General features: G+C 40.2%; 1 protein-coding gene across 3 annotated transcripts in view; it reads right to left on the bottom strand.

The window, feature by feature from the left end:
* The window catches only part of MTR (5-methyltetrahydrofolate-homocysteine methyltransferase), a 53,475-nt gene extending 36,554 nt beyond the window's left edge, over positions 1–16,921 (bottom strand). The window contains exons 1-8 of one of the 3 annotated variants that reach the window (XM_062572156.1): positions 16,849–16,921; positions 11,417–11,631; positions 8,394–8,483; positions 7,399–7,468; positions 6,189–6,281; positions 5,988–6,094; positions 4,655–4,714; positions 2,409–2,503 (exon numbers count right to left, since the gene is read on the bottom strand). In XM_062572156.1, the coding sequence (XP_062428140.1) occupies positions 2,409–2,503; positions 4,655–4,714; positions 5,988–6,094; positions 6,189–6,281; positions 7,399–7,468; positions 8,394–8,483; positions 11,417–11,631; positions 16,849–16,885 (767 nt within the window). In that variant the 5' untranslated portion in view covers positions 16,886–16,921. Of the gene's footprint in view, positions 1–2,408; positions 2,504–4,654; positions 4,715–5,987; positions 6,095–6,188; positions 6,282–7,398; positions 7,469–8,393; positions 8,484–11,416; positions 11,632–16,848 lie in introns of those variants that run through there. The other 2 variants (XM_062572157.1, XM_062572158.1) reach the window with 2 other exon arrangements.
* Between the last annotated feature and the right edge of the window lie 7,566 nt (positions 16,922–24,487).

The following is a 24,487-nucleotide window of genomic DNA, read 5'->3' on the forward strand; positions in this document are numbered from 1 at the left end:
ATCCTTTAGGATTTTTGAAGCAAAGCATGCTAAGAGTTGTTAATGACACTGTCCGTCCTAATCCAAGGCACACGAATGCAATATATTTACTATTGTTAAGTCACGTTTGATTTACAAGCCTCCAGCTCACACTTTTTCCCCCCCTCTCCTGATAAGATAACCGTCTTTCGTATGAGGCAGCTTCCTTACTCCCTGCCTCATCTCAGATCCATCTGTCTCTGTTTGAGTATTGACTCATCTGCCACTCTCTTTACCTCCCCTCAGCAGTGAGATACCGCAAAGGAAGCTCGCATACTCAGCAAATGAGCACTTTTTGATGTTCTCGCTTGACTTACTGTGTATCAGCCCTCCAAAACGCCTCCAGACTGCCTGAAGGATTGCCTGCCACAAGGATATTTGACAGATCTATAAGCCTGGCACCCTCTGTGCCTTGTTTCAAGACTACTCAATCACATATACATTCATTCAGAAGCAAAAAAGTAACTTCCGCTGCCAGCATCATCTTCACATGCCACTCAGCATCATCAGGAGAGAAAATATTTGAGAAAACAAATCCATTAGCCTGGCCTCAGAAGCTGACAGTCTGGAACCAGGCAGCTGGTACGCCACCATCACTAGTATAAAAAACATCACATCCTCACCTTGAAAATCATCCCCCCCTTGCTCATTTCTTCGTAGCATCCACTTATCAGCTCCTGCAAAAGCTAAGACTGCAAAGCACCTTTAGAGTCAGAACAAACAACACATTAGGGCCCTGAACTTGAAGTATGTCTTCTTAACACTACCACAGTAAAAACAATCACAGGATCTGAAATAACACAAAGGAAACTCACACCACATCTGAGCACCCTTCAGAGCAAGCAGCTGACCACGAGGCCTTCAGCACTCCTCTTTAAGAACAGTTCACACATTTCTCAGCCACTAGCTGCATCAACAGGACACAGATCATACACTTTTTAAACGGGCCTCGAACTAAACTGATTTATGGACAATGCATCACCCTGAATGGGATACAAAAGCCAACTGGAAACACACAAACAGACACAAGATGATCCCTATGACACTATTACTAAATGGAGACAACCAGCTTCTTCTCAACCCTAAAGCCACTTTGTACCAATTCAGCAGCAGAAACAGAATTAAAACACAATCTGCTCCTACATTAAGATCCTTCTGCCATATTGCTATATAGTAGGCTTCACATAAAAGAGAAACAGGCCCTAAGCATTCAGACATATAAGATAGCTTTTATGAAATATGGTTTAATAAATTCCCGATTTCTGCTCCAGTGCCCTTCTCTCCTCTTCAGAGACAACAGAGTCATGAGCAAGCTTATCAGAGACAGATTCATGCCAAATATGGATCACTAGGCTATGACGCTGAGAGAAGGAGTCAGCTACCACCCTGTTCCAAGAGGCTCCATATGTTACTTCTGGAGCACCGTCTGGTCTGGGAAAGTGGAGCCTCTAGGGCAGTCAGGAAAGCTGTGAATGTGGTCTTCTGCTTTTGTATCATTGGGATGACAGATTGAGAGTTTTAGCTGGAATTCTGTTGTAAAAACAAACAATGGCTCATCACAATGTGCTTGGCATGCATTGCTACCAGCGAATTAAGTATTTTAGGTGAGGTGTCTTTTTGCTAGAATATGCTATTTTCAGCGTAAACTTTCATGCAAAGAACTGATCTGAAAGAAGAAATGGTAAGAAAGGAAGAAGAGGGAAGGAAGAGGCAGAAAAGAGCACAGAAATACAAAAGGCTAGAGAAACAAAATAGTATGCAAATTAACATGCAAGATTGTACAATGACCAAGATCTGCTATATCTTGCTTTTCGTATCTCTAATCTTATACTTATTTCATCTTTTTGCCTGAATAGAAAAGAACATAAATAAATGGAAGCATCAGGAACTTTCAAAACAACAATACACTTTAAGAAAAATACTTAGCGAATGTTTGCAATTTTATAGGAGTTTAGAAAAAAGAACACTAGAAGGAAGTCTTATGATTTGCTCTTTCAATCTACCCTGAAACATTTTGAATTGGTATTGCTTCCCTCTACCAAGGAGGCACAGGTCCTGCTTATATCAGGAATTAGCTCTTTGCAGAATTTGAGATAGCTGTCAAACCAAAATTTCTTTTTTTTCATGCTGTGACCTAATTGTGATTTCAGTGGCTGTTATAAACAGAAAAAATGAAAAAAAGAATTTAGATAAATGCTTTAAAAGGAGCTTAGAATTCTTCGGAAACATAATTCCAGCCAAGGGAATAGTAACAGAAGAACACGTATGCAACACACATGACTGAATATGATCACAGCTACTGTATCTTCGATTTTGCTGTAAGCAAGAGTTTAAATAAAAAGAATCACAACTTACAAATAACTTACTAAGACAAAGATACATGTCCTTACCAAAGTGGCTCACTGTGGGAAATGCTAATGATGAACGCCTCTCCTGTCTGGCCTGAGAGAGTGCGCCCACTCTTATCTACAATAGTTCCAGACACCTAAATATCAAAGGGACATAGAAAAAAGAGAAGAATTAAATTAATGATAAAGACAATAGTTTAAAAGGCTGAACTGTAAAAGTCAAAACAGATGGAACTATATTCCATTCAAAGTGATGAAGTACAACTCAAAGAGAAAAATAAAATCTTCTATCCCCTGGAAGCCTTTAAACCTTTGACCAACTCGTTTTCTCTCTCTCAAAGACAACTACCACAAACCATTCAGCAGTAAGGCAACATTAGTATCGTTCTCATGCCTCTAAACCTCAATGCTTTAAATCGGCAGCGGTTACCTATTTAGGCAGCTATCAGCAGGCACAGCTTCCCCCATATTCCCTGCCTCCTCCTTTAAGTTATTTCAGGTCTCAGGACTGCTATTATGGGGTTGTTGAGATTTTTTGGCAGGGAAAGGGCGTAAGAGAGGGGGAGGTGTTAAACAGGTAACTCCTTTGGTCACAGGGGAATGTCATCTATGTTGTAATCTCACAGCAGGCACACGCTTACTATACACAGAGAGAGATGTGCAAACAATAAATAATGTCTTGACCCCAACTAACAATAACCATGTTGAGAACTCAGAATTCCAAGAGTGTTTGAATGATCCAGAAAAGATTTCTTACACCTATACTCTATTGCCTTTTCCCAGGGGCTAGAATAAGTTTTACCCTAGAAGATTCCATGCAAAGGTAAACCCATGATGTCCTCCAAAACATGCCTTAATACAGATGCTACTTTCCTTCAGCTAAGGTGACCAGTGGAATCCCTAAGAATGCTGTGCTAGAGATTGTACTCTTCAACATATTCATAACTGAAGTGAAAAGGAGCACAGAACAAGGCAGCTAGGCATACCGACAACTCTATTCTAGTTAATGAAGACAGAAAGCCAACTACAAGAAAATCAGAAAAGTCTCACAATCCCAACTGAATGGATAATAAAATAAATTGAAACTCACTGCTGACAAATACAAAATGGTGAATGCAGGAAAAAAAATCTAACTTTACATAATGACACATTCTGAACTAGCCCTTACTGCTCAGGAAACCAATCTGAACAACAGGAGAAAGTTTTATGAAAACAAACCCAAAGCTCCCTACCAGTAAACCAAGTGAAATGGCAGGAATTATCAAGATAGAAATGGAACAAGGCAGAACGCCTGCTGTCACACAAATCCCTGCTGCAGTTTGACTACTCTATGCTATTCCTATTCCTCTTTGATTCCAGGAAGCTGCAAACAGAACGGTGACAAGGATGATGAAGGAATGGTATAGAGCAACTAAACAGACAAGAACTCTTCAATACAAAAAAGAAAAGAGGTGACTAAGAGAGGACATCATAGAAGTCTACAAATGCCACGACTACAAAACAAAGAGAAATATGGAACAGCTGCCCACCAGCTCCTTCAAGCAACAAACGGAGAGACATCAAAGAAGTTATCAAGTGGGATGACCAAGAGTAAAACACACTTCTGCACAATGCAATAAGATGCAGTATTTACTAACTCTGAATTTTGTGGATGTTTGGGTCCCACAATGGTTTGAACATAGGTTCAAAAATGGAATAAACAGATTCAACAGAAGGTATGAACAGATACAACCTGTAGGTCAGAAAGCCTGAGTCGCAAAATGCAGAAACCAGGAAGAATATAAAACAAAAACCTTTCAAAATAAGCTTATCCTGTTTTTGTATTTGTCTCTATATATTCATTACCGCCCATTGTCAGAAAAAGGCATTTGACAGACCTTTTTTAACATAAAGTCACCACCTGTCACTTGAGTATTTGGAAAAAAATACTTAATTTCATCTTTGAAGCACTGGTTCTTACTACACCTTGGGAAGGAAACTTGAGAAAGTCCCATTACCAGCTCTTTGTCTTGTATAAATATTCTGACATAGGAATAAAGTAATTCCTTAAGCTTCAGTTTGAAAGCTGGATGGAACTACGTAAGGCTGATTTCATAAGGTGCTTCCCATATAAGTTTCTCTTTCCACAATCACGTGACAGGACAGAAAAGCACATTTCTACGATGACACTAACTTTCTTCATCTCAAGCCATATTTCAAAATGCCTTTATCAACTGCTATTTCCGTCTATTCAGGAACCAGGCCTAAGTATATGTAAAGCATTGAGTAAAGAAACAATACATACTTACAAATATTGGTCGGGGATCGTACTCTTCCTCAAACAACTTTTGGAGAGCAAAAAGAGCCGCCTATAGCCGTCAATAATAAATTGAAAAATGTTAATAGCTGATTTGGGAGTTATTCAGTTCATTTTCTGTCTGTCTGGCTTATTGCATAACAAACACCTCTTTTTTAAGAAAAAGTTTCTGTGGCTCTTCATATAACTTGCTACCTCATACTGCCCGTGAGAATTTAGTGCACGCAAGCAAGGTTTCTCTCACCTCTAGTATTTTCTAGATTTTCAAATACATCTTGGCAACAAGGAGAAAATAAGTATCATGGCGTAACCAAATAAGATCAAGGCTTTTACGAACTCAAAATCACATAAGCCTATATTCATCACTCCTTTCTGCAGCATAACCGCCACCCCTGAATGGCTGATTATTCTCAGCATGTATTCACTGCCCTTGAATGTAATTAGCCATGCAGCCTGCAGAAGAATTCTAACTTCCACAGATTGTAACAGTATGGACTGCAGAGGCTCCCCTTCGGGAAAGCTCCTGAAAATTTCCCTACTCCCTAGGAAGTTCCATGTGCACTGTTCCTCCTGCTAAAGTTCCTTTAGCACTGTCAAGCCTTTGGGGTCCTCCTGGTCAAGTCTGCAAAGGATGAGTAATTCCACCACACATCAGCCTTCAGCAAACATCTGAAGAAATGCTGTGTGTATATCCAGCCAGACTTTCCCACATAAAATTGCAAGACAGTTAAAAGCTCCCTAACAATTCCATCATTTGCATTAAGCAATTATTAGAAAAATGAAGAGGTATCAAAATCGGATAAATTTTGGTAAAATTCATCACCTGTTTAACCTCCAGTTCCCTGTTCCCCCCTCAATCTTTTTTAATAAAGCCACCTACAAAGTGTCAGAGTTCCCAAAAATATATATTTTAACAGGACTGTCTCACAAGCTTTCCTCCTCCTGCAATCAAACACACTGCACATCCTCTCTTCAGCTAACACAAGCATCCTCTGGACAGACATGTTTACACTGGAAAATAAAAATACCAAATACTTTCAGAAGTGTCTTGCAATACAACAGTGATGCTTGGAATAAAGGTTGGCATGGAGAGCCAGAAACAGTATTAACAGTATATATTAAAATATAAAGGAAAAAAATCTGGAAAAGGCTGTTTTATCATTAAAAAATATTTCCTTATATTTTACCTGTTTACAATGAACAATGAAGGTCTTTTGTGTGTTCAACAAGCAGTAGCTGACAGTTCTTTCAAGTACCATACCGAATTTACTTAGGCAGTTCACCAAATACTTATATTACCGAGGATTTTTCTCCATGAGTCTCACCTTGGCATTGGCTGTATCAAATATGGTTTCTACTAACATGATATCTACTCCTCCATCCAAAAGTCCTTTAGCTTGTTCTGTATAGGCTTCAATCAGTTCATCAAAAGCTATAAAAGAGGAATTATGCTAACATTACCTGGAAGTATCATTTTTAAGTCTATCACCTAAATTAAGTAACCTGATTGCTATATAAATACTTACTTATGTTCCTATAATCCGGTCTTTCCACAGAGGGGGAGACAGAGAGTGTTCTGTTTGTTGGACCCATGGCTCCAGCAACATATCTCCTAATCCCTAAGCCAAGAGAGAGCAAAAAACACCAACTTATGACATATCATTGACATCAATGACAGCCATATCATTAGAAAAAACCTCCAAGATTTCCCAAACATAGATACTGTACAAAGGCGAAGGAGTATATTACAAGAAACACCTGTCTCAAAGCAAGAATTTACTTTGCTCTGGATAGTATATATGATTATCCAGCATAGCTGACTTCTCTGTTTAATTTTATCCCACAAGATGTTCTGTATATACACACACTACACAAAAGAGCATTTAAGAAAAAGGCAACTGCAAGCTATTGTCTTAAGTCACATTTTCTTTTAATTATCATTTGTGTCTTACATAGGAGGCCTCACTCAACTACTGCAAATGCACAGTGTCAAACTATTCTGGAGTTTTTCATTACATATCATGACATGGATACTGTGAGGTGTATTTGTTTAAAAAAAAATTCTAAAAGCATGTTTCAAACCTTACAAATTTATTCCATATTATGAATCATATCAATAAGGTGGTACCTAGACACAGAGTAGTACTATTAGCTAGAAATACACTTTGATGCTAGAATATAAGAACAAATTTCTTGTCTTTCAAAGAAGGCATTAATAAAGCCACAAAGGTAAAACACTATGCATTTACAGCTGATGTTCTAGTACTAAGAAAATTCCAGCCGTTGTCGAGCTCCTGAAAACAAGAGTTTTACACAAGCAGTAACTGGTAATCCACATTCACCCAGAGTCAACTATCCTAATTCTGTATTTAAAAGATGAGAACTGTATCTTACAAACCTAAGCAACTCCTAACAGTCACTGCTGAATTTATCTTCTCTAAAATGCATCTGTCATTTTGCAAGTGCATCTCTTACAGTCTAAAGCAGCTGAGCACAGGACAGCCATCCTGTAGAACATACTAAGGACTACACCTTGCAAAAATGCATCCCTTTCTTCATATTACACTGATTTCAGCAAAATTATTACTGTGCATAAAACAAACTGTGTGTGTCTCTGCAAGCTGTGTCCCTGTGATATAAACCATTAAGTTATCTTCCAGATAACAACTTTCCAGAAATTGTAGCAAGACAGTTAAAAGTGTAAAGAAATAAGAAATTAAAATAAATATTGCTCACCTGTCTGAGCAGTTACATCATCTGCTGCTTTTCTGGCCACCTGTGCTGAGACTCTGTTTAACCGATATGCCTAGAACAATTACAGAAAATTACCAACAAACTCTTAGCTCTGTACAGAATACTTCTTCCTCAAAGAAATATAGCACTTCCATTAAGTAGCCTGCAGTGCACTCTGAAGGCTCCCTAAGCCAGAAAAAAACACACATGCTAGTATAAGACCTCAAAGGGAACAACTATACATCTGAGCAACTTTGTGACATGATAGACCTCATCTCACATTTGTCTCACACTACAGCTGCTAATAGTAAAATTTGCAAAAATCAGTACCTTGCAAAACAAATGCAAGGTACTAATTAAATCCTGCTGAAGTCAATGGAAGCTCAAGAGCACGACATTAAGTAGATAAAATTAACGTACTTTTAAAATGACCTTTCATTCAGGTGGCATCTTTCCATTTATTTTCTTTCATAAATATCTCCAAGTTCAAAACAATATAAGCCACAGAACAGATAAGATAAATTCAAGCTTAAGAGGAGTTCCACATAGCACAATCCTCTCCTGTCTGCAACAGCTCTCCAGGCCAGAGAGCTGAGCACACACACAAGAACCTGGAACAAAGCTGTTCCACTGCAGCACTTAGTGAACTGGAAGCACTAAAGCAAAACATTCCTGTTCACAGAATTAAGACCTTCTGTGAACACTCAACCAAAACCTAGGACAAATTACTATTGTCTCTGCCTTCATGAACAAGTGGCACGCTATGACCGTTACACGTAACAAGCATAATAGTTTTCCTTCTCTTGCCTGCAACAATGGAAATGAGCTACAAATACACCAGGATGGTCTCTGGCTGTCAGCAGAGACTCTGGTCACATAGCTCAAGAGACAGCATGCAGTCAGTCAACACAATCCTGATGGACTCTGGGATTAAGCTACTCCACTGAGACAAAAATCTTGATTAACATTTTAATGTCTAAACAGTTCAGAATTCTTACCAAATGCTCAAGGCCATAGTCAGCTTGTGCAACTCGGGTGCTGCTGAAAGTGTTAGTTTCAATGATGTCGGCACCTGACAGCAAGTATTCCTGCAAGACATGAAAGGAAAAAAAAGTATCTCTAGCATTTCCAGAACTGAGATCTGGAACAAAGGCCCTTATTTTGTTGCGTTCAGTTTAAAGAAGTCACAGGTCATCGCCTAATTCAAACAGAAGTGTTCCATATAACAAGTTTCCAGCATTTTAGTGTCAGTCACACTTTCTATTAACATGTGACATTTACAGAGTCACCTTCACTACTGACTTCAGAGCCTGGAGCACACTCTACATTTTCAAACAGGGACAAAGTGAGGAGCAGCCCAAATGCCATCAGCAAGCAGAGCCTGCTGTGGACAATCCCCAAAAAGGCAGCAGTTATATAACAAGCGAGAGATAGAAAACTTAAAACCTCGGGGAGGGAACTGCACAGCAGAAGAGCATACTGGGACAGAATACAAGCTTAGGAGAATTATGGTTTGTGCAGATGACATTTAAACTTTAATTAATGGCCCAGACTCACAAAAATAATTAAGTGTTCTGCTTCAGTTATTTGTCTAATTCCCAGTGAAGTAAACTGAAATCAATGTAAATTGAAAAACTTCTGTAGAGTCTAGCTTGCATTTTGATTACCTTTATCAACTGCCTTCCTCTCTTCCTAACTACTCTTGCTGTTCAGGTTAACTCCTAAGTGACAGGAACATTATCCATCTATACATTTAGCAAACACTTCCTCATTTCAAGCATCACTGAGGATACAGAGAAAAAGAACAACCCTATTTTTCATCTAGAGACAAGAATGCATAAAACTGTATATTGGAACATGATTATAATCCACCAGTATTCAATTTATTCCACATCTGTTTTATGTCAGACTTGGATACACCACAGAGAAAGATGGACTTCACCACTGTTTTCTGTGGTTGTTCAAAATGAAAACAGAATAACAGCATATAAATACATAAAAATACGAATTTCTAGTGAGTCTAGAAATTATTATAACAATAATTAAGAGGAAACTTCAGGCTATGTATAAGCTTTTTGAGAGCGCCCTTTTAAAGCCCAAAACTGAACTAAGCAAGTTCAGGGAGAATCAACTGTTTCTTAGATATTTTTGCAGAACTGGGAACAACAATCACTATAATGCTTTACCAATAATTTGACAGCATTACTGCCCTTTATCTATTAGGTTTGATAGGAAATGATTGGAAGAAAATCTGTTTCAACATACGTAAACAAGCTACTATTGCATTCCTTCCCCTGCATATTCAAGGAGATAAAGACATTTTGACTATTAGTGAGTCAAAAATACTGATGCAACCATTAAAAACATACCACTGGGATTTTCCCATAAAAGTAGATGAGCTCAAGAGGTATTAGGACAAATAAAGTCTTGATCCAAATGACAATGGAACAGAATTAAATTTGCTTTAAAAGTGTTTTGTTGCAAACTGATATTCTTTCTCTCAACTCCTTCTCCTAAATACATATGGAAATACACATATGTACATGTATGAGAACATACAGATTCCTATATACACGCAACTAATCAAGTAATAGAGTTTCAGAATATCATCTACACTTTTTTAAGAGAAAGATTTGTTGAATGTGTATAGCCTTGTGCTGTCTTTTGTATAGTTCAAAACTTTATTCTGGCAAACAGCTTTACAACTTTACTGTGTATCATCATAATAGGAAATAATATGCTCTAAACAGGAAAATCAGTTTTGCCTCTGAAAATGTCACCTAGCTTATCACTGAATCTTACTTTGTCAAATAAGGTACAGCTAACATTTCTTTTTAAAGTTACTGATTTTTGAGATCTGACTCACTGGACCACTAAAAAAAAAAAAAAAAAAGGAGCATATCATGGGATTATAGTTACTCTATAGAAATATTTTCATCTGTTAATTTGAGTTCTGTCCACTCCTCAGAAAAAACATCCACTATTATCTACAAAATATGAAGATACCACAGATGACTCAGAAAGCTCCTGACCCACAAGTTGCTGCACGTGTGGGGATCACTACAGACTTAGTCTTTTCTTACCCTCTTCCTAAAGCACCTACAGCTGGCCATTGTCAAAGACAGGATAGTAGGCTACCAGTGGTCCAATTCAAAATACTCATTCTCAAGTAATGTTCCATTTTGCTAAACCTGTAAAAATTGAACTGCTATGCAAGTTCATTCTTAAAATCTAAAGACTAGAAGTTAGAATGAGAATATAAAAATACTGAATGCATACCAAACCTCACAACTGCAAGTTCATTATTATTCTAAGCAATGAAATATTGATCTTTTTAGTAAATGAGTAGAAAAAGAGATGTGAGGCTTCAACTGTATAATAGTTTGCAACAGTATTTGAATGTTCTAATTACTACAGTAAGATCTGCAGTTCAAGAAATAAAAAGACAAGTTTAAAAGTCTTACTGATGATACAGAAATAATATAATAAATGATATAAATTTGATTGCCAATTCCTAAAGGTCAACGCATTTATTCTATGGGCTACAAATCAGTATTCTAGGAGATAGCACATGGAAATAGGTATATTCAAGCTCTATGGAGAAGCTTGCTTCAGGCTGTCACATTTAACAGCTCTTTAGTATACAGTTATAGAAATAGAAACCTAGAATTCAGATTTGTCCTACTTAGATGCACTTTAAATGTTAGCTGAGGAGGAGGAAAGGAAAGAATAATGAAAGAAATCAGAATCTACAATTAATAGAAATGCATCAGGAACCCAAGTCAAAAAAAGATTTAAAAGCAACAGTAGCTGGGTGATGTTAGAAACCAAGGCACAAATGCTGTTCTTTCGCAACCAGAACAGTCATATATGCTTATTTTTTCCCACCTGGTTACCTAGCATTCTCCTCCACAACCCCAGCAGACTCCAGAAAGCCAGTAGCTTGGGGAAGGGAAGGGAAGCACAGAGGTTGAATTCTCGCTCCATCTCTTGTCAAGAGACAGAAATCGGAACACCCTACCTTGTGAATGTCACAAATGATACCAGGTTGAGTTATGCTGAGAAGGTCATTATTTCCTTTCAAAGGCTTGGCATGATCTTTAAATTCATGTCCTCGGAAATCCTCTTCTGAAAGGGCATGCTGCTGGATCATGGTACCCATACCTCCATCCAAAATCATTATTCGCTCCTGCAGAATTGATTCAATTTCATCTCTCATGCTCTTCTGGGTATTCACTGTAAGAAAATAAACCCAGAAGTTAAGCAGATTTGAAATTCCATATGTATATGCCTCTGTGACCTGATTTCTTCCACTTTAAGAAGCAGAATAAAATAACTAATCCTCCACCAAAATCAAATTGTAATTGGTTTACTTCACCTACAGCAGAAATCACTTAATGTAAGGGAACAACTGCATCTATCCAAGTAGCATTAGAAGTAATTGTTTTTTTGTCTAAGTGCAACAGTCACCTGCATACAGTCAGCTCTAGAAACAGATTATCGAAAGTTCACATGGGAATACACTGAAGTCTTTGTACAAACTAGTCTCCAAGATTGAAAACTACAACAATTTCTATTACAGCAACATTAAAAAAAAAGAAAATGCAAAATTGCCTTTCTTCATACCAGAAACCAACCATAAATGGTATACAGCTGCAAACCAGAAACTAGTAAACTTCATTTTTTAAAAAAACTACTTTAATTGCCTATACACTAATGATGCAGAGAAAGAAAAACTGAGTAAGCAGAGACAATTCAGCTCCAACCACCTCTGAGTCCTAAATTCACAGACAGCCATAGAATAACTTTCTTCTTCCAAGTTTAGAACAATTACAACAAAGTAAAGATTTTACACTTCTACCAGTTAGCAAATGGCAAGACACACTAATGCCCAGGCTTTATAAAGCTCTTTGTACAAACGCAGGAAGGTCTTCTCTTGCTTCACAACAGTGCCAGAAGAAAATGAATGTAGCAAATCATATGCTAGTAATATAGTATTGGATAGGTAAGTCTAATACTGACTGAAATAGAAAGCAAAAGATATTTCAGAGCTGTTATTAGGAAAGAAGATATAGTATTTTAATGCCTTGAGATCTAAAACAAAGTCCAATTCATATATAAAACAAAAACCAAAACACTAATCTGAGACTTTAAAAAACAAACAAACAAAAAACACCCCACATGTATTTGTGGCATCTCTTCCCTCTTTGAAACAAAGAGTAACTTTATCTTCCTCTCTATAAGTTACGTAGAATCATTTCAGAATGAAGACACACTCACATGCACACAACAAAATATTCAAACAGCCTCTCTTTTCCAAAAAATGAAACTACAAGAGAGTGAAACTCCACTTATCTGGCCTGCTATATGAATGACCTGATATTCTTCATCTTTCCCCTTCATTCAGCTTGTGCTTACTCATTTTAAGTGAACAACTGTTTTGCCTTTGGTTATGCACTATCACCTGTAAAAAAGAAAGATTTCAGAAGTGTAAAAACTTGTCCTTACCTCATTATAACTTACGGATACAAGTACTTAATACTCACTGGCATCTGTTAACTGATTTACTCAACCTTTTTCTTCACTATTCTTTAAATATAACTCCTATTTTAACATCAGTATTATTAAAAAGAAATAAACTGAAGAGAAGATAGGGCTGAGAGTAAAGTATTGCCAGGTTGCATTTATAACAACACTCTGGATGAACAGGTCTAAATCAGATTTACTCTTCCCAAGAAGAGAAATCAAATGATATTTGCTCTGTAATAAGCATGAAGTATTTGAAGGGAGAGCAGAATACCAAAAAGAAAAAAAAAGACGAAGTCACCCTTTCTTCAGGTTAAAAGTTGTCCCCATATTTTCACAAAACAGCCAGATTCAGTAGGCTCTTATGCAAGAGCTTAAACCTACTCCTGTTAAGCCAACAAAGTATTCAGGAAAATAAAATCAATCCTGGATCTAAAGGCTTTCAGAAGCAGACCTCAAAAACTGTATTTGAAAGTAGGCCTGGACTGCAGATTCACATGGGCAGTAACCCATATATGCTTTGAAAGGGCTATAACCCATTAAGATACATGGGTTAGAGCTTGCTTTTACTTTAAGGTAGGCTCTAAGTCAACTACTTGGTGCTGAGAGTCACTGAAGCCTAGATACCTGAGCCCATACTGCCATTAGTCTTCCTAGTACCATTCATTTCTTCCTTCTGTCAGCTCGTATCCAATTTACCTACTTGTTTCACACTTACCTTCTCATACACACTGAGAAGCAAATGAAGATTTGCTTCACTCGTCTGCTTGATGAGTGCATCCACTCATCTGCTTTTGGTTTTGATTTTTTTTTTCAATCCTGTATCTCATGTAGCCTGCTTTATTCTCTCTACAGCTTGCCCTGATGAACAGATGCCACTTCAGTGTATTGTTTTCTGTTTATAGGAGCACAACAAATCACTACTTAATCTCCGCTCCCACCTTAGGGGACAGCCTTGTTCTGGAGAAGCTTTCAAAATCTGTACTTCTTCAGCAGCGACTGAAAGAGGTTGTAAGAAATGGTGGTGGTGGTGGGGGACTTGAAAGTGGCTCTCCATTGCCAGAAGTACACAGACTGTATGTTTCACAGATTGATAGCACAGCTCCATGTGTGTCAAAACCCGTTTTACCTATCCTTACTGTGGATAACAGTTGTCTGTTCTTCTGTTATGCAGCTGACACTACCTTAAGACAGGCTCTGGCACACAGACTATGCAATTTTCAGGTTGGAAGCAGAAAGTCCACAGGCCTAAAAAGATACAAGAAATCAGAGCGAGTCAAGTCATAAGCCCAAGTTTGAAATTGCTGAACTTTACCCTTGGGAGGAAAGCAGGAGATGGGGAGCCAGTTCTGTTAAAGGAAGCACCATCATCTTAATTCAACATCCAGCTGGCATAATTCCTCTCTCCAACATGGAGAGGGCACAAGAGTCTATTACAGAATAGACACAAAAAATTTTTGGACAAATTTCTCAGTAGAGAAAATCTCTGACAGGCATTTTTTATCAGGTTTACAAGCCCTGCTACTACTTGATTTGCTCAGCCATAAGTTGATGAAAAATTTCCTTTACAAAGATGACCAGTATGCCTGGGAAAACTGACCCCCCCCTTCCATTCAGACATCACCAGAAGAAAAACTGCCTCTATATTGCTTAACAGAAATAGTAGTAAACAAGCAGTGGCAATAGGACCCAGCACAATTTACTCTGATTTCACACTCTACCGAAACGTAAAATAAAGTATATTACCACAATGTCCTTAGGCTGGAACCAGTTTGGCAGATTGTGCCAAGACCGAACAAAAGTGAACCTAGTAAAAGCTAGAACTCAGTAAAGCATTACCCTGATACAGAACACAGAAAAAGAAAGAATCCTTAAAAAGATGCTACTGCACTTCCTTGGGATAACCACTGTGGCTTCAGATCACATGAACTACCAGTCTAGAAAGGAGAAATGAAATCAGCTAAAGCAACTCTTACCCCTTCAGATGTTTCCAAGTAGATTGTTAGGGTAAGGTAAGCACAAGACAGCTGTTTGGTACAGCTGTTCACACCTATAGTCATTCTAGCACTAAGGATTATAAACTATGCCTGACTGCAACATACTATTTTCACAACATGGCAACTAAACAGTTCAGAGGATAAAGTAAGATGATGTTACTTTGCCTCCTTATCCAAACCCAATCCACATACAGGCTATATACCCAGAATTGAACAGGTAAATATATGTTCTCCTTCTCTATTAAAAGGGGGGAAAAAAACCTTCAAAGCTTGAAATTTGCTTACAAATACATTTTTCTGATAACTACAATGATTCTTAAAAGATACTTTTTATTATTTATGAAATTCTTCTAATAATGTGTTCTTGGTATAAAATGATCTTGCATACAAGTTCCTTCCAAAGCTTTAACAAAGGATTAGGTGGACTGTCACAGTATTATAGTATTTTCATGAATTATGAGAGATACAAATGAGGAATTACAGAGAACTACAGGCACTTAAAAATACCTGCTATTTGCTAGTTTAACCAGGTCCTGTCCTAAGCAGCAGCAGCTGCCCCTTTCAGATTGCATATCCAACCGAGCAAACCAACATTACTTTGCACTAGTTCAAAGCACGCATCTCCCTTTTATTCAAAAGAAATTATAGAATCACAGAATCAGTAAGGTTGGAAGGGACCTCTGGAGATTATCTAGTCCAACCTCCCTGCTCAGCAGGGTCACCTAGAGCATGTTGCACAGGGTTGCATCCAGGCGGGCCTTGAACATCTCCAGAGAAGGAGACTCCACAACCTCTCTGGGCAACCTGGTCCAGTGCTCCGTCACTCTCACAGGGAAGAAATTCCCCCTCACGGTCAGGAGGAACTTCCTGTGCTTCAGTTTCTGCCCATTGCCTCTTGTCCTGTCACACGGGACACCTGAAAAGAGTTTGTCCCTGTCCCCTTGACACCCTCCCTTCAGGTACAGAACCCCACACCACAAGAGCAGTTTCGAGAGTCAGCGAGGTGCTAAGACCAGGCAAACTCAGCTAGGTATTTTACATCTATACAAAATATCGTTAAGAGGCTCCTTGGACCAGCTATCTCCCCTCCTATCACATGCACGGCCTGCAACACCAGCGGCACTCGCGGCGAGCGCCTCCCCGGGTGCGAGCTGCTCGGGGCTCCGCAGAGGGCATGACTGTGGGCCGCCTGAACAAGCCGAGGGATGCACTCCCGCACTGAAGCACAGGCGAAAAGGCAGGCAGCCCCTCGAAGCAGGAAAAAGCAACGTGCTTGGGCTCTCTGCATGTAGTAAAACTGCTGAAAGCACCCACCAAAGAACCACCCATTTAGAATACTGTCAATGTCAGTTAGAAGCTAACTTTCCTTTGCCTCCCCCATGTTTTAACTGTTTTTTAACTTAAAAAATGGATTTTTTTTTCCTTATAGTCAGTGAGCAGGCGAAGGTGAGGCAGCAGCAGCATGACAAAGCGTCTTTGTTTTCAGCTTTATTCAGCTGTCCAAAAGCCCCGTGCGGGTTTGCAGGCGCCCTCAGGACTCTTTCCAGATCAAGTCCCTCTCGCGCAGGGGACCGGCCCCGCACGGGAGCGGCTAAGGGCCTCTCACACACACACGTCCTCCACGTGTCCACGGCGTCAGGGCCACGCGCGAACAAAAAGCAGCGTGGACAGGCCACAGTCGCCTTCTGCGCACGCAGCTGCCGGCCGCGGCCCAAGAGCCCACGCACGCTTCCTTCCGCCTCGCCGAGCTCCCGCCGCCGCTCCGACCCCGGCGCGGGGACCTCCAGCTCGGCTCCCTCCCTCCCCCCGCCCTGTCCCACGCGCGATGGCGGCGGCGGCGGCCCCGCCCGCACCGCGCTCTCGGCGCGCGCGCGCGCTCGCAGCTCCCTCCCCCCCTCCCCGCCCGCCACGCTCGCGCCGCGTGCGTTACCCTCCGGCTCCGCGCCCGCGCGCCGCGTGGGCGCCATGCTGCCGAGACGTCACCGGCGCTGCGCGGGCCGCCGAGGAGAGGGGAGGGGAGGGAGCGGAGCGGGGCCCGCGCGCGCGCGCGAGCCGCGGGGCTGCTGCGTCAGCCCCTGACGCGCGAGCTGCGAGCTGCGCGCGGCCGGCGGGGGCGGGGGCGCGGGGCTGCGCAGCGGGCGGCCGTTGGCGCAGGCCGTTAGCCGGCCGCGGGGGGAGCCGTGGCCTGGCGCGCGCCCGCGCGGGCCGCTGCGCTCGCTGAGGTCCGCCGTTCGCCACGGCTGGGCGGGATTTCGCCCTGGTGCCCGTTGGTCGCCTTTGACGGGCTTAGGCAACAGACGCTGGAGCTGTCGCAAGCTGGTTGGCAGCCGCAGCAAGTGGGCTAAAAACTGAGCTGAGAAGTTGGTTTGCTTTTCCTTTTGTGGCCTGAGGAGTGCAGCTCTTAGCGTTATGGCTGGAAGAGGAGTCTTACCTTCTAACTAAGCTGGTCATTAAATACCATTAGCTTTAGGTGCTCCTGTAGTTCCGGGAGAACATTGGTGTGGCTGGGAAGGGCTAACCAGCTAGCGCTTCACTAGGGAAAGATGGGGAAAGTAGGTCCTTGAAATAAGAAAAGCAATCATTCTGCAATTACAGACTTCTTCATGGCAAGAGAGAGGCGAATGTGTCTTAAACTGGACATTAGGGACCTGAATGTAGTGGATTACTGGCATATGAAACTGGAAACATTTATATTAAATGAGCTGGGTAAAATAAGGCACACTTTGACTGTTGAAGAAAATAAATAGTCCTAGTTAGACCTAAGAGTTTGACTTCTTTTCCACAATGATCCATCCTGTCAACTTATTATCAGAAGACCTGCATTTTAAATGAAGTAAACATGTCTGTTACAGCTGCAGATCAGCCTTTCAAATGCTGCATTGAGTATAGCTAATGCTTGAGTTTGTCAAAAGTCAGAATAGTAGACTCAATTTTTAAGTATTACTAGTTCAAATGCCAGTAATAACCATTTGTGGTACTGTCATTTGAGCTATTTCAGTGTTCAAAACACAGAAAATGAAGTATGTAAGGTGGATATAGACAAGTCTTTCCTGTTCTTGATGGGTTCAGTAACTTAAGTGAGCAAAGAAGATGCTCTAAGTGAAGGTACAGAGGCCTCTAATTTGGTTCTTGCAAGAAACAAGTTTCATTTCCATCCTTCGGGTATCTGGGACTCAGTGTGAAGTCAAATTTTATCCAATAAGAATATGTGTTGCTACATACATCATACTTATAATGGATTCTGTATTTTCACAGGGAAATTTTTAGGGGACTGTAAGTGAAAAAGAGTTAAAAACCATTAGTGTAGGTAATTCCTATGGGCTAAAAGTTTACTCTTGAGTTTTGATTTAGGATACAAGAACAGTTGGTTACAGACCTTTGAGTTTGGTAGAAACTTTCATAATCAAGTGGCACTTGACAGTTAACAGTGACACAAGTGTGTATAAAAATGTAGCTTTAGTAGATTTATGTCTATGTAGCTTCATATTTAATAGATTTGTGTCTAATTCAGCTTCCAAAAGAATAGACCCAACCTACAAATCAGCTACACAGAATCAGAGTAGTCCAGCTTCTTCAGCTGTATAGGCCACACTCCAGTTTTTAATTAAAGGAGACATTGCTGGAGAATGGACCTTGACCTCTAGGCAAACCATTCTAGTGTTAAGTCCAAAGGCTTTCACTGCAAAAAAGTGGTCCAAAATTCCAGTAGAAGATGTAAAGGTCATCACTGATCAACTTTAGAAGCCTGACAACAAGAAGAACAACAAAATCCCATAAACGTTAGCAAAAGCCACTGACTCCTGGAGACGGGTTAATTTCCTTGTTAACAGTTTTACACAGAAATTGCAGACAGGGTGGAGGTAGGCAGCATTTTAAGGACCTTCCATTAAAGTATTTTAGGGTTGTGTATCTCCTTGTTTGATTTTCTGTTTTCAGCACCCAATCTTTTGTCATGCCATATAACACCATGAAAATTGGCAGCAATGCAGGTTAAAAAGCTCGCTATCTCCACAGTTGCTGCGTGGAGGCAGATCTTTGTACCGCAGATCAGCTTGTGCTGTTGCAGTTGTTTGTGTAACTGTGCTACAAACCAGGTCAGTGGAAAAAAAATAAGTTAAAAATTTGAAGGTGCTTTTAAAAGGATCATGTCACATGTTCTGTTTACTCTGCAATTTTCCAACAGTTTGAGTTAATTCTGACTGTGAAAGGACAGTCCCAAATTTCCCTCTGCCCCATCCTCGTACGTGCATTCCTTCCTTCGTGTGGGTGCTCGCCCTGAACAGAGTTCTCGCTTTAAAGGCCACTTTTCAGTCAGAATGGCTCTCTGATCCAATTCATCTACAGCTGTACAATTCTCCAGAGCTGACACAAGAGAAGTAGCAGGGAGGGAGGGCAGCAGCAACCCAGGCTCAGATGGGTTTAATGTCCTCACAAAACTGAGCTATACAGACAACTGAATGAGCACAACTGGGGCAAAATACTCTCCAGAGGGTGAAAGGAAAAGGAATGAGAGGATAGTGATGATGTGCTCTCCATACCAGCTCATCCAACAAAGGAACAGTAACAAAACAGTAACAAAAAAATTTAGCCTTAATATTATTTGAGATGCTAGAGTATTTTGGGATCCCTTTTCTTGATGTAGTTTCAGTGATTATTTTAATGGGCAGTGCTAGGAATCTGTATGTATAGGCTGCTGCAGAGTTGCAGGTACCAAGATTCTTGCAGCTTTTTCTTTGAGAAGTTCATTCCCATGTTCAAGAAACTTGGCATCATATTCTATCTCACCTCTTTTGGGGCTGGATGGCCGAGTGAAACCTTAATATTAAATGGATGATGTATGGAAATTCCTAAGTTCTCAGATTCCTTACCTGAAGTCAGTTCTCTATTCTCTGAAGCTCATAGTATGCCTGATTTATACAGATGAACTTTCAGCATATAAATAAAAAGTATACCATACAGCCTTTAAAAATAAAACTAGTATGCTAAAGTCAATGTAAGGTGGGAGCAACTCTTACGACTATCTGTAGAACAGGTGATGCTTCGTAGATGTTTCAGGTTGGGAAAACATCATCATGTGCATTGTGGTCACATAGAAGAGCCAGTTTATGAATGCAATAGCATCATACAAGAAATCCATAGCAGAGTGAGAGGTTTAGGTATTTTGACAACCTATAAGATTAGTAATTCAGCGGAGAAAAAATGTTGAGGCACTAGATGAGAGTCCTAGAGCACATAGAAGCATTATGTAATCATGACCTTCATACTGTCTTCTGAGACCATACTGATATCTGAAATATCAGTTTTCTTTTTCAGCTGAGCAAATACATGCAAAATCTTCTTCATATTGCTAGTATTAAAAAGCCAAAATTATTCTCTTAGCCACCTCAGCATCTGTTAGCATGAATAGAATATCTTTACCTGTAATCAGAGGTTGCTCATCTAAATGAGCCAGACTTAGAATTCTGACACAAAGCTGTATTCCTGTATGATTTTTCACAAATACTGTTTCCTATGTCATCTTTAGACCAAAGGTAGACAGAAAAAAATGTTTGGCACCGTTAGGAGTTAGTCTTATCCAGACATCTGTTGCACACATAGTATCACTCATGCAAACATTTATCAGCATGCTAAGCATTGTGGTTTCTGAAGATGGTTGTAAATTGTTTTTCAGTGAAACTAACATCTGCCTAGTTACAACAGGATTAAGATGTAAATCTAAAATAATATTCTTAGCAAAAAAAATGTCCAAGTTAGTTTGAGTTCAAAAATATCTGGAGCTGTTTTCAAAACCCCTTTCTCCCCACCTATTCCTACAAACAGCTTAATTCTGTCATAGGTCTTTTAAAATTGGGTAGTCTTTGAAGATAACAAAACCATCTTTTTTCCCACCATTGCCAGATATCTGATTAACCAGTTTGTTGTTCTACTTGAACACTCATATATACAAATGACATACTCAATTTGATTGTGTAAGAGTAGAAATCAAGCCCTGTGTTTTAGCACGCTCTCTTAGCTTTTGGATATGGATATTAAATACCTCAGTAACATTCATTACAAAAACATGCCTTTCATCCCCATGTTATCTATCTTTATTCCTATGGATGTTGCTCAAAATGGACTATTCAGATAAGTAATCCTAATTTCAACAAGAACAGTGAGATTATTCATGTTAATAACAGTTACATTTCACAGGATTATATCCTAGTGAAGCATTCGAATCAAAGCACAGAATTCTGAAAGAAAAACAAAACAAACAGATTAGCCTGATTTCAGAACACAGCTCTTGGCACTCTGTTCTGTAATGTTGCTTATGACTTGTGCTATTTTTCTGTAGTTGGATTCTTGCCCTATTACGATGACTGAGTTACCCTAGTTGTTTTTTTCAGAATTCACTCTGTGCTCAGGAATTACAATTTCTATTTAATAAGTAATTTTCTAGCCCCCACAGCTTTGAAGGTAATTTTAAGTGACCCAAATATAAATGATTTGTTCCATTTAAGTTAAATTATGTTAATGTTTCTTATTCTAGGATCAAAATTTTACCAGGAACCAAAATAAAACTGTTCAATATCAGTTCTAAGAACCTTCCAGATGCTGAAATAGTGTGTTAAGCTGCTGCATCTTAGAGGAATATCAATCATATTTAAGCTGCTTGCTTAGCACAGATGAGATTTTAGACTTCACCACTTAAAAAAACCAACCAACCAAAAAACCCCCAGAATCTCCATCACAGAGAAAACACTGATATGCTAAAATGAACCCAATTTAGCTTTTTACATCTCTGTATAGAATCTTTGCTGATCAAAAAGTGTGTAAGTGCCTAAAAGGGCTGAAACATCAGCATGAAGTAGATGACGAATGCAGTAGGAACCTTACAGCCTATCTGTACTGCCACGCCTGTTGACTGCTCTCAATTTGGTATATATTTCATGTGATTATGAAATTTTGCAGCTTTCTTAAAAGCCTCAGTATACACTTTTCAGCCTATTCTTACTTGTCTAGGTATCCACATCAAGCCAGTAGAAGAGAGAGAAAGAACCGCTGCAGGCTTGCCAACTGCCCATTGACAGCCATGAAACACGAGGGAAAAGGACCAGCATCAGTTCACATGCAGCTAAATGCGTGCACCGGGGAAAAGCGGCCGAACAGTGAGCTGAGATTTATAGATCATTTTGGTTTGGATTTACCTGAGGTTCTGAACCTCTTTCTCCCCATTAGCATTAGCTGATGAAGTCTGAACTAACCGTCCCTGCACAGGGCAGGACTACATCTGCCCTGGATCAGTCTGGACTGGTTATGGAAACAGATTTCTGAAGTGCATTGCCTGTTCTTTTACTCCCTGCCTGAATTTCTTGCCTCTGTTGCAAAGCACCTGCAAGCTGAGCAGGTAGTGTGGACTGTTTGTGAAGCTCTTCATTAGACAGGAGAGCTCAGAAGCCAGTAAAGACTGCCGGGCTCATACTGTGAAGGAGAACTAGGGGGTCTTGGTGAAAGGAGAGATCCAGCAGCAGTCGTAGGTAGGAACTAGTGTCATGATTGCAGGTGGGCAGCCAGCATGACCAGCCCCGCCTGTGCTCCATGTGGTAGCATCGTGCCTAGGGGAGCAGGCGCTTGGTGTGCTACTTCACAGTGCTGGGCTGAAGTACTCACAGAAACTGGAGCAGGTCACAGGGATCAATCACTAAGCTGTCAAGTAGCTCTATGACAAGGAGCACAAGTGGAAAGCAAGTAGGTGTCAGGGAACAGCAGGAGCAAGCTGCTCTGCAAGGGAAGACAAGCCAGGAGCTGAGTGGCAGCAAGGCAGGCAGTGCTGTAACCTCACAGACAAGCACACGGTCCCACAGTATCTGAACAAGAAGAACAGGTCTGATGGGGGAACCAGGTTCAGCCAACAGTCCAGTGATCGCTGGACAAGTCCATAATCATAAGGCAAGATCAAAGTCAGGCTAGAAAGTCTAATAAACTAGGCAAGATTATGCAAGCATACATGCAGCATTTTTTTCCAGATTTTGCTGGAAATATTAACTATGAATAAAGAAAATTGAAGTCTTGTATCTGCAAGCAGTAACCACAGCATGAACACTGACACTGACAGGGAATACTGCTCTAGGATAGCGCCTTTCTTTTGTTATTTAATCACTAATATAAATTTACATTAAAACAAATATGACAAGTGGATGTACTTTATTGGTCAGGCCTTATTTTTCAGTTCTCAATCTGAAAGTGAAAAGTTTATTCTGTAGCCTATGATCTACAATTGTTCCTTTTGAATCTTTTTTCCTTGGCATCTCTTTTGGTCCTGCCAAGCTTAAAGACTTACATATGGGACTTAAAGTTTATAAAGCCTAAAACCTATGAAGTAGCCTAAGATCTGCTGTGTTGTCCTCAGAAGTCTCCATGAGCATTGCTGTGTCCCTTTTAGCATTTTATATATACATTTCCAAATCGTTCTTTAGACTAGGAGCAGCCTTTATATGTTGCTCAGCACCTCACATGATAGTCTGTCAACAAGATTATAGGTGCTGTTAGAGGACTACAAGGCAAGGCAGATCTGAGGCTGCCCACAGCCTCCGTGTATATTCTGGCGCGTGAAGACACCCTGTATTATCGTCTGCTTTTCCTTCTCTCCTATTTGCACTTGAACATGCATTCAGGCCAGGTACATCCCAAGCTGGCAAAGCTGCCTAGAGGCTATGAGGAGGGTAAGAGCTGGTGGGTAGGTTAATCAGCCTCAACTCTCCTCTACCCTCTTTACTGTGTGGAGCTAAACTAGCTGCAGGCACCTGGGTTTTGATGCCAGAAAGCTTTGGTGGAATAGTCTGTGGTTTATAGCTTCATTTTCCACATGGCGCACTAATGTCTCCCCATACACAGCTGGTGGCTGGAGAAACATACCATCATTCTTTTCTATTGAAGGGTCTAATTTAGCAAGTACTCCGAGACTAGCTGTTAGAGCCAAAGATATAACAGCAAAGGGAGTAATACTTCATTTATTACCTTAATACAAATCCAGAATAACTGCATTCTAATCATCAATTGTATTATTTTGTTATAAAACCAATTTAAGGAGAGGAAAAACAGATAAAATGTTAGCATGTTCATTTTACAGTTCAATTTTATGGTCAGGAATCCCTGTTTGATATAAAGAAAGAATAAAGTGTCTCCCTTCAAAATCAGATTCAAGGGTACAGTGAGATCATTGAGCTAGACTGAAGTTAACATCTCCAGTCAGGAGCAATTAAATTCTGAAGGGCAGCTGTTAGACGTGGGAAAAAGGGCAGTCTTAGAAAGAGGCTGACAACGGGGTTAGGAGGGGAAGTAATCTCAGCGAAGACCGAAAAGCTTGCAGAAAGAGAGCTGCATCTTCAGAAAAGGCGAATGACTGGTCTTTGATAAAGAAAATCCAGTCTGCAGAATAAGACTTCAGTTAAATGCACCTGTCATTAAAAAGAGTAATTACTCTGGGTGAGGTGTTGACATGGGGAGCTATTCCAATAAGGCAGATTCCATTATAGCTATTCCAGTCAATTGGTCTGTGCAAATAAAGCCAATTGGACCATCTGCATTCT

Source organism: Rhea pennata, chromosome 3 (genome assembly GCF_028389875.1).
Source record: "Rhea pennata isolate bPtePen1 chromosome 3, bPtePen1.pri, whole genome shotgun sequence".
Lineage (NCBI taxonomy): Eukaryota > Metazoa > Chordata > Aves > Rheiformes > Rheidae > Rhea > Rhea pennata.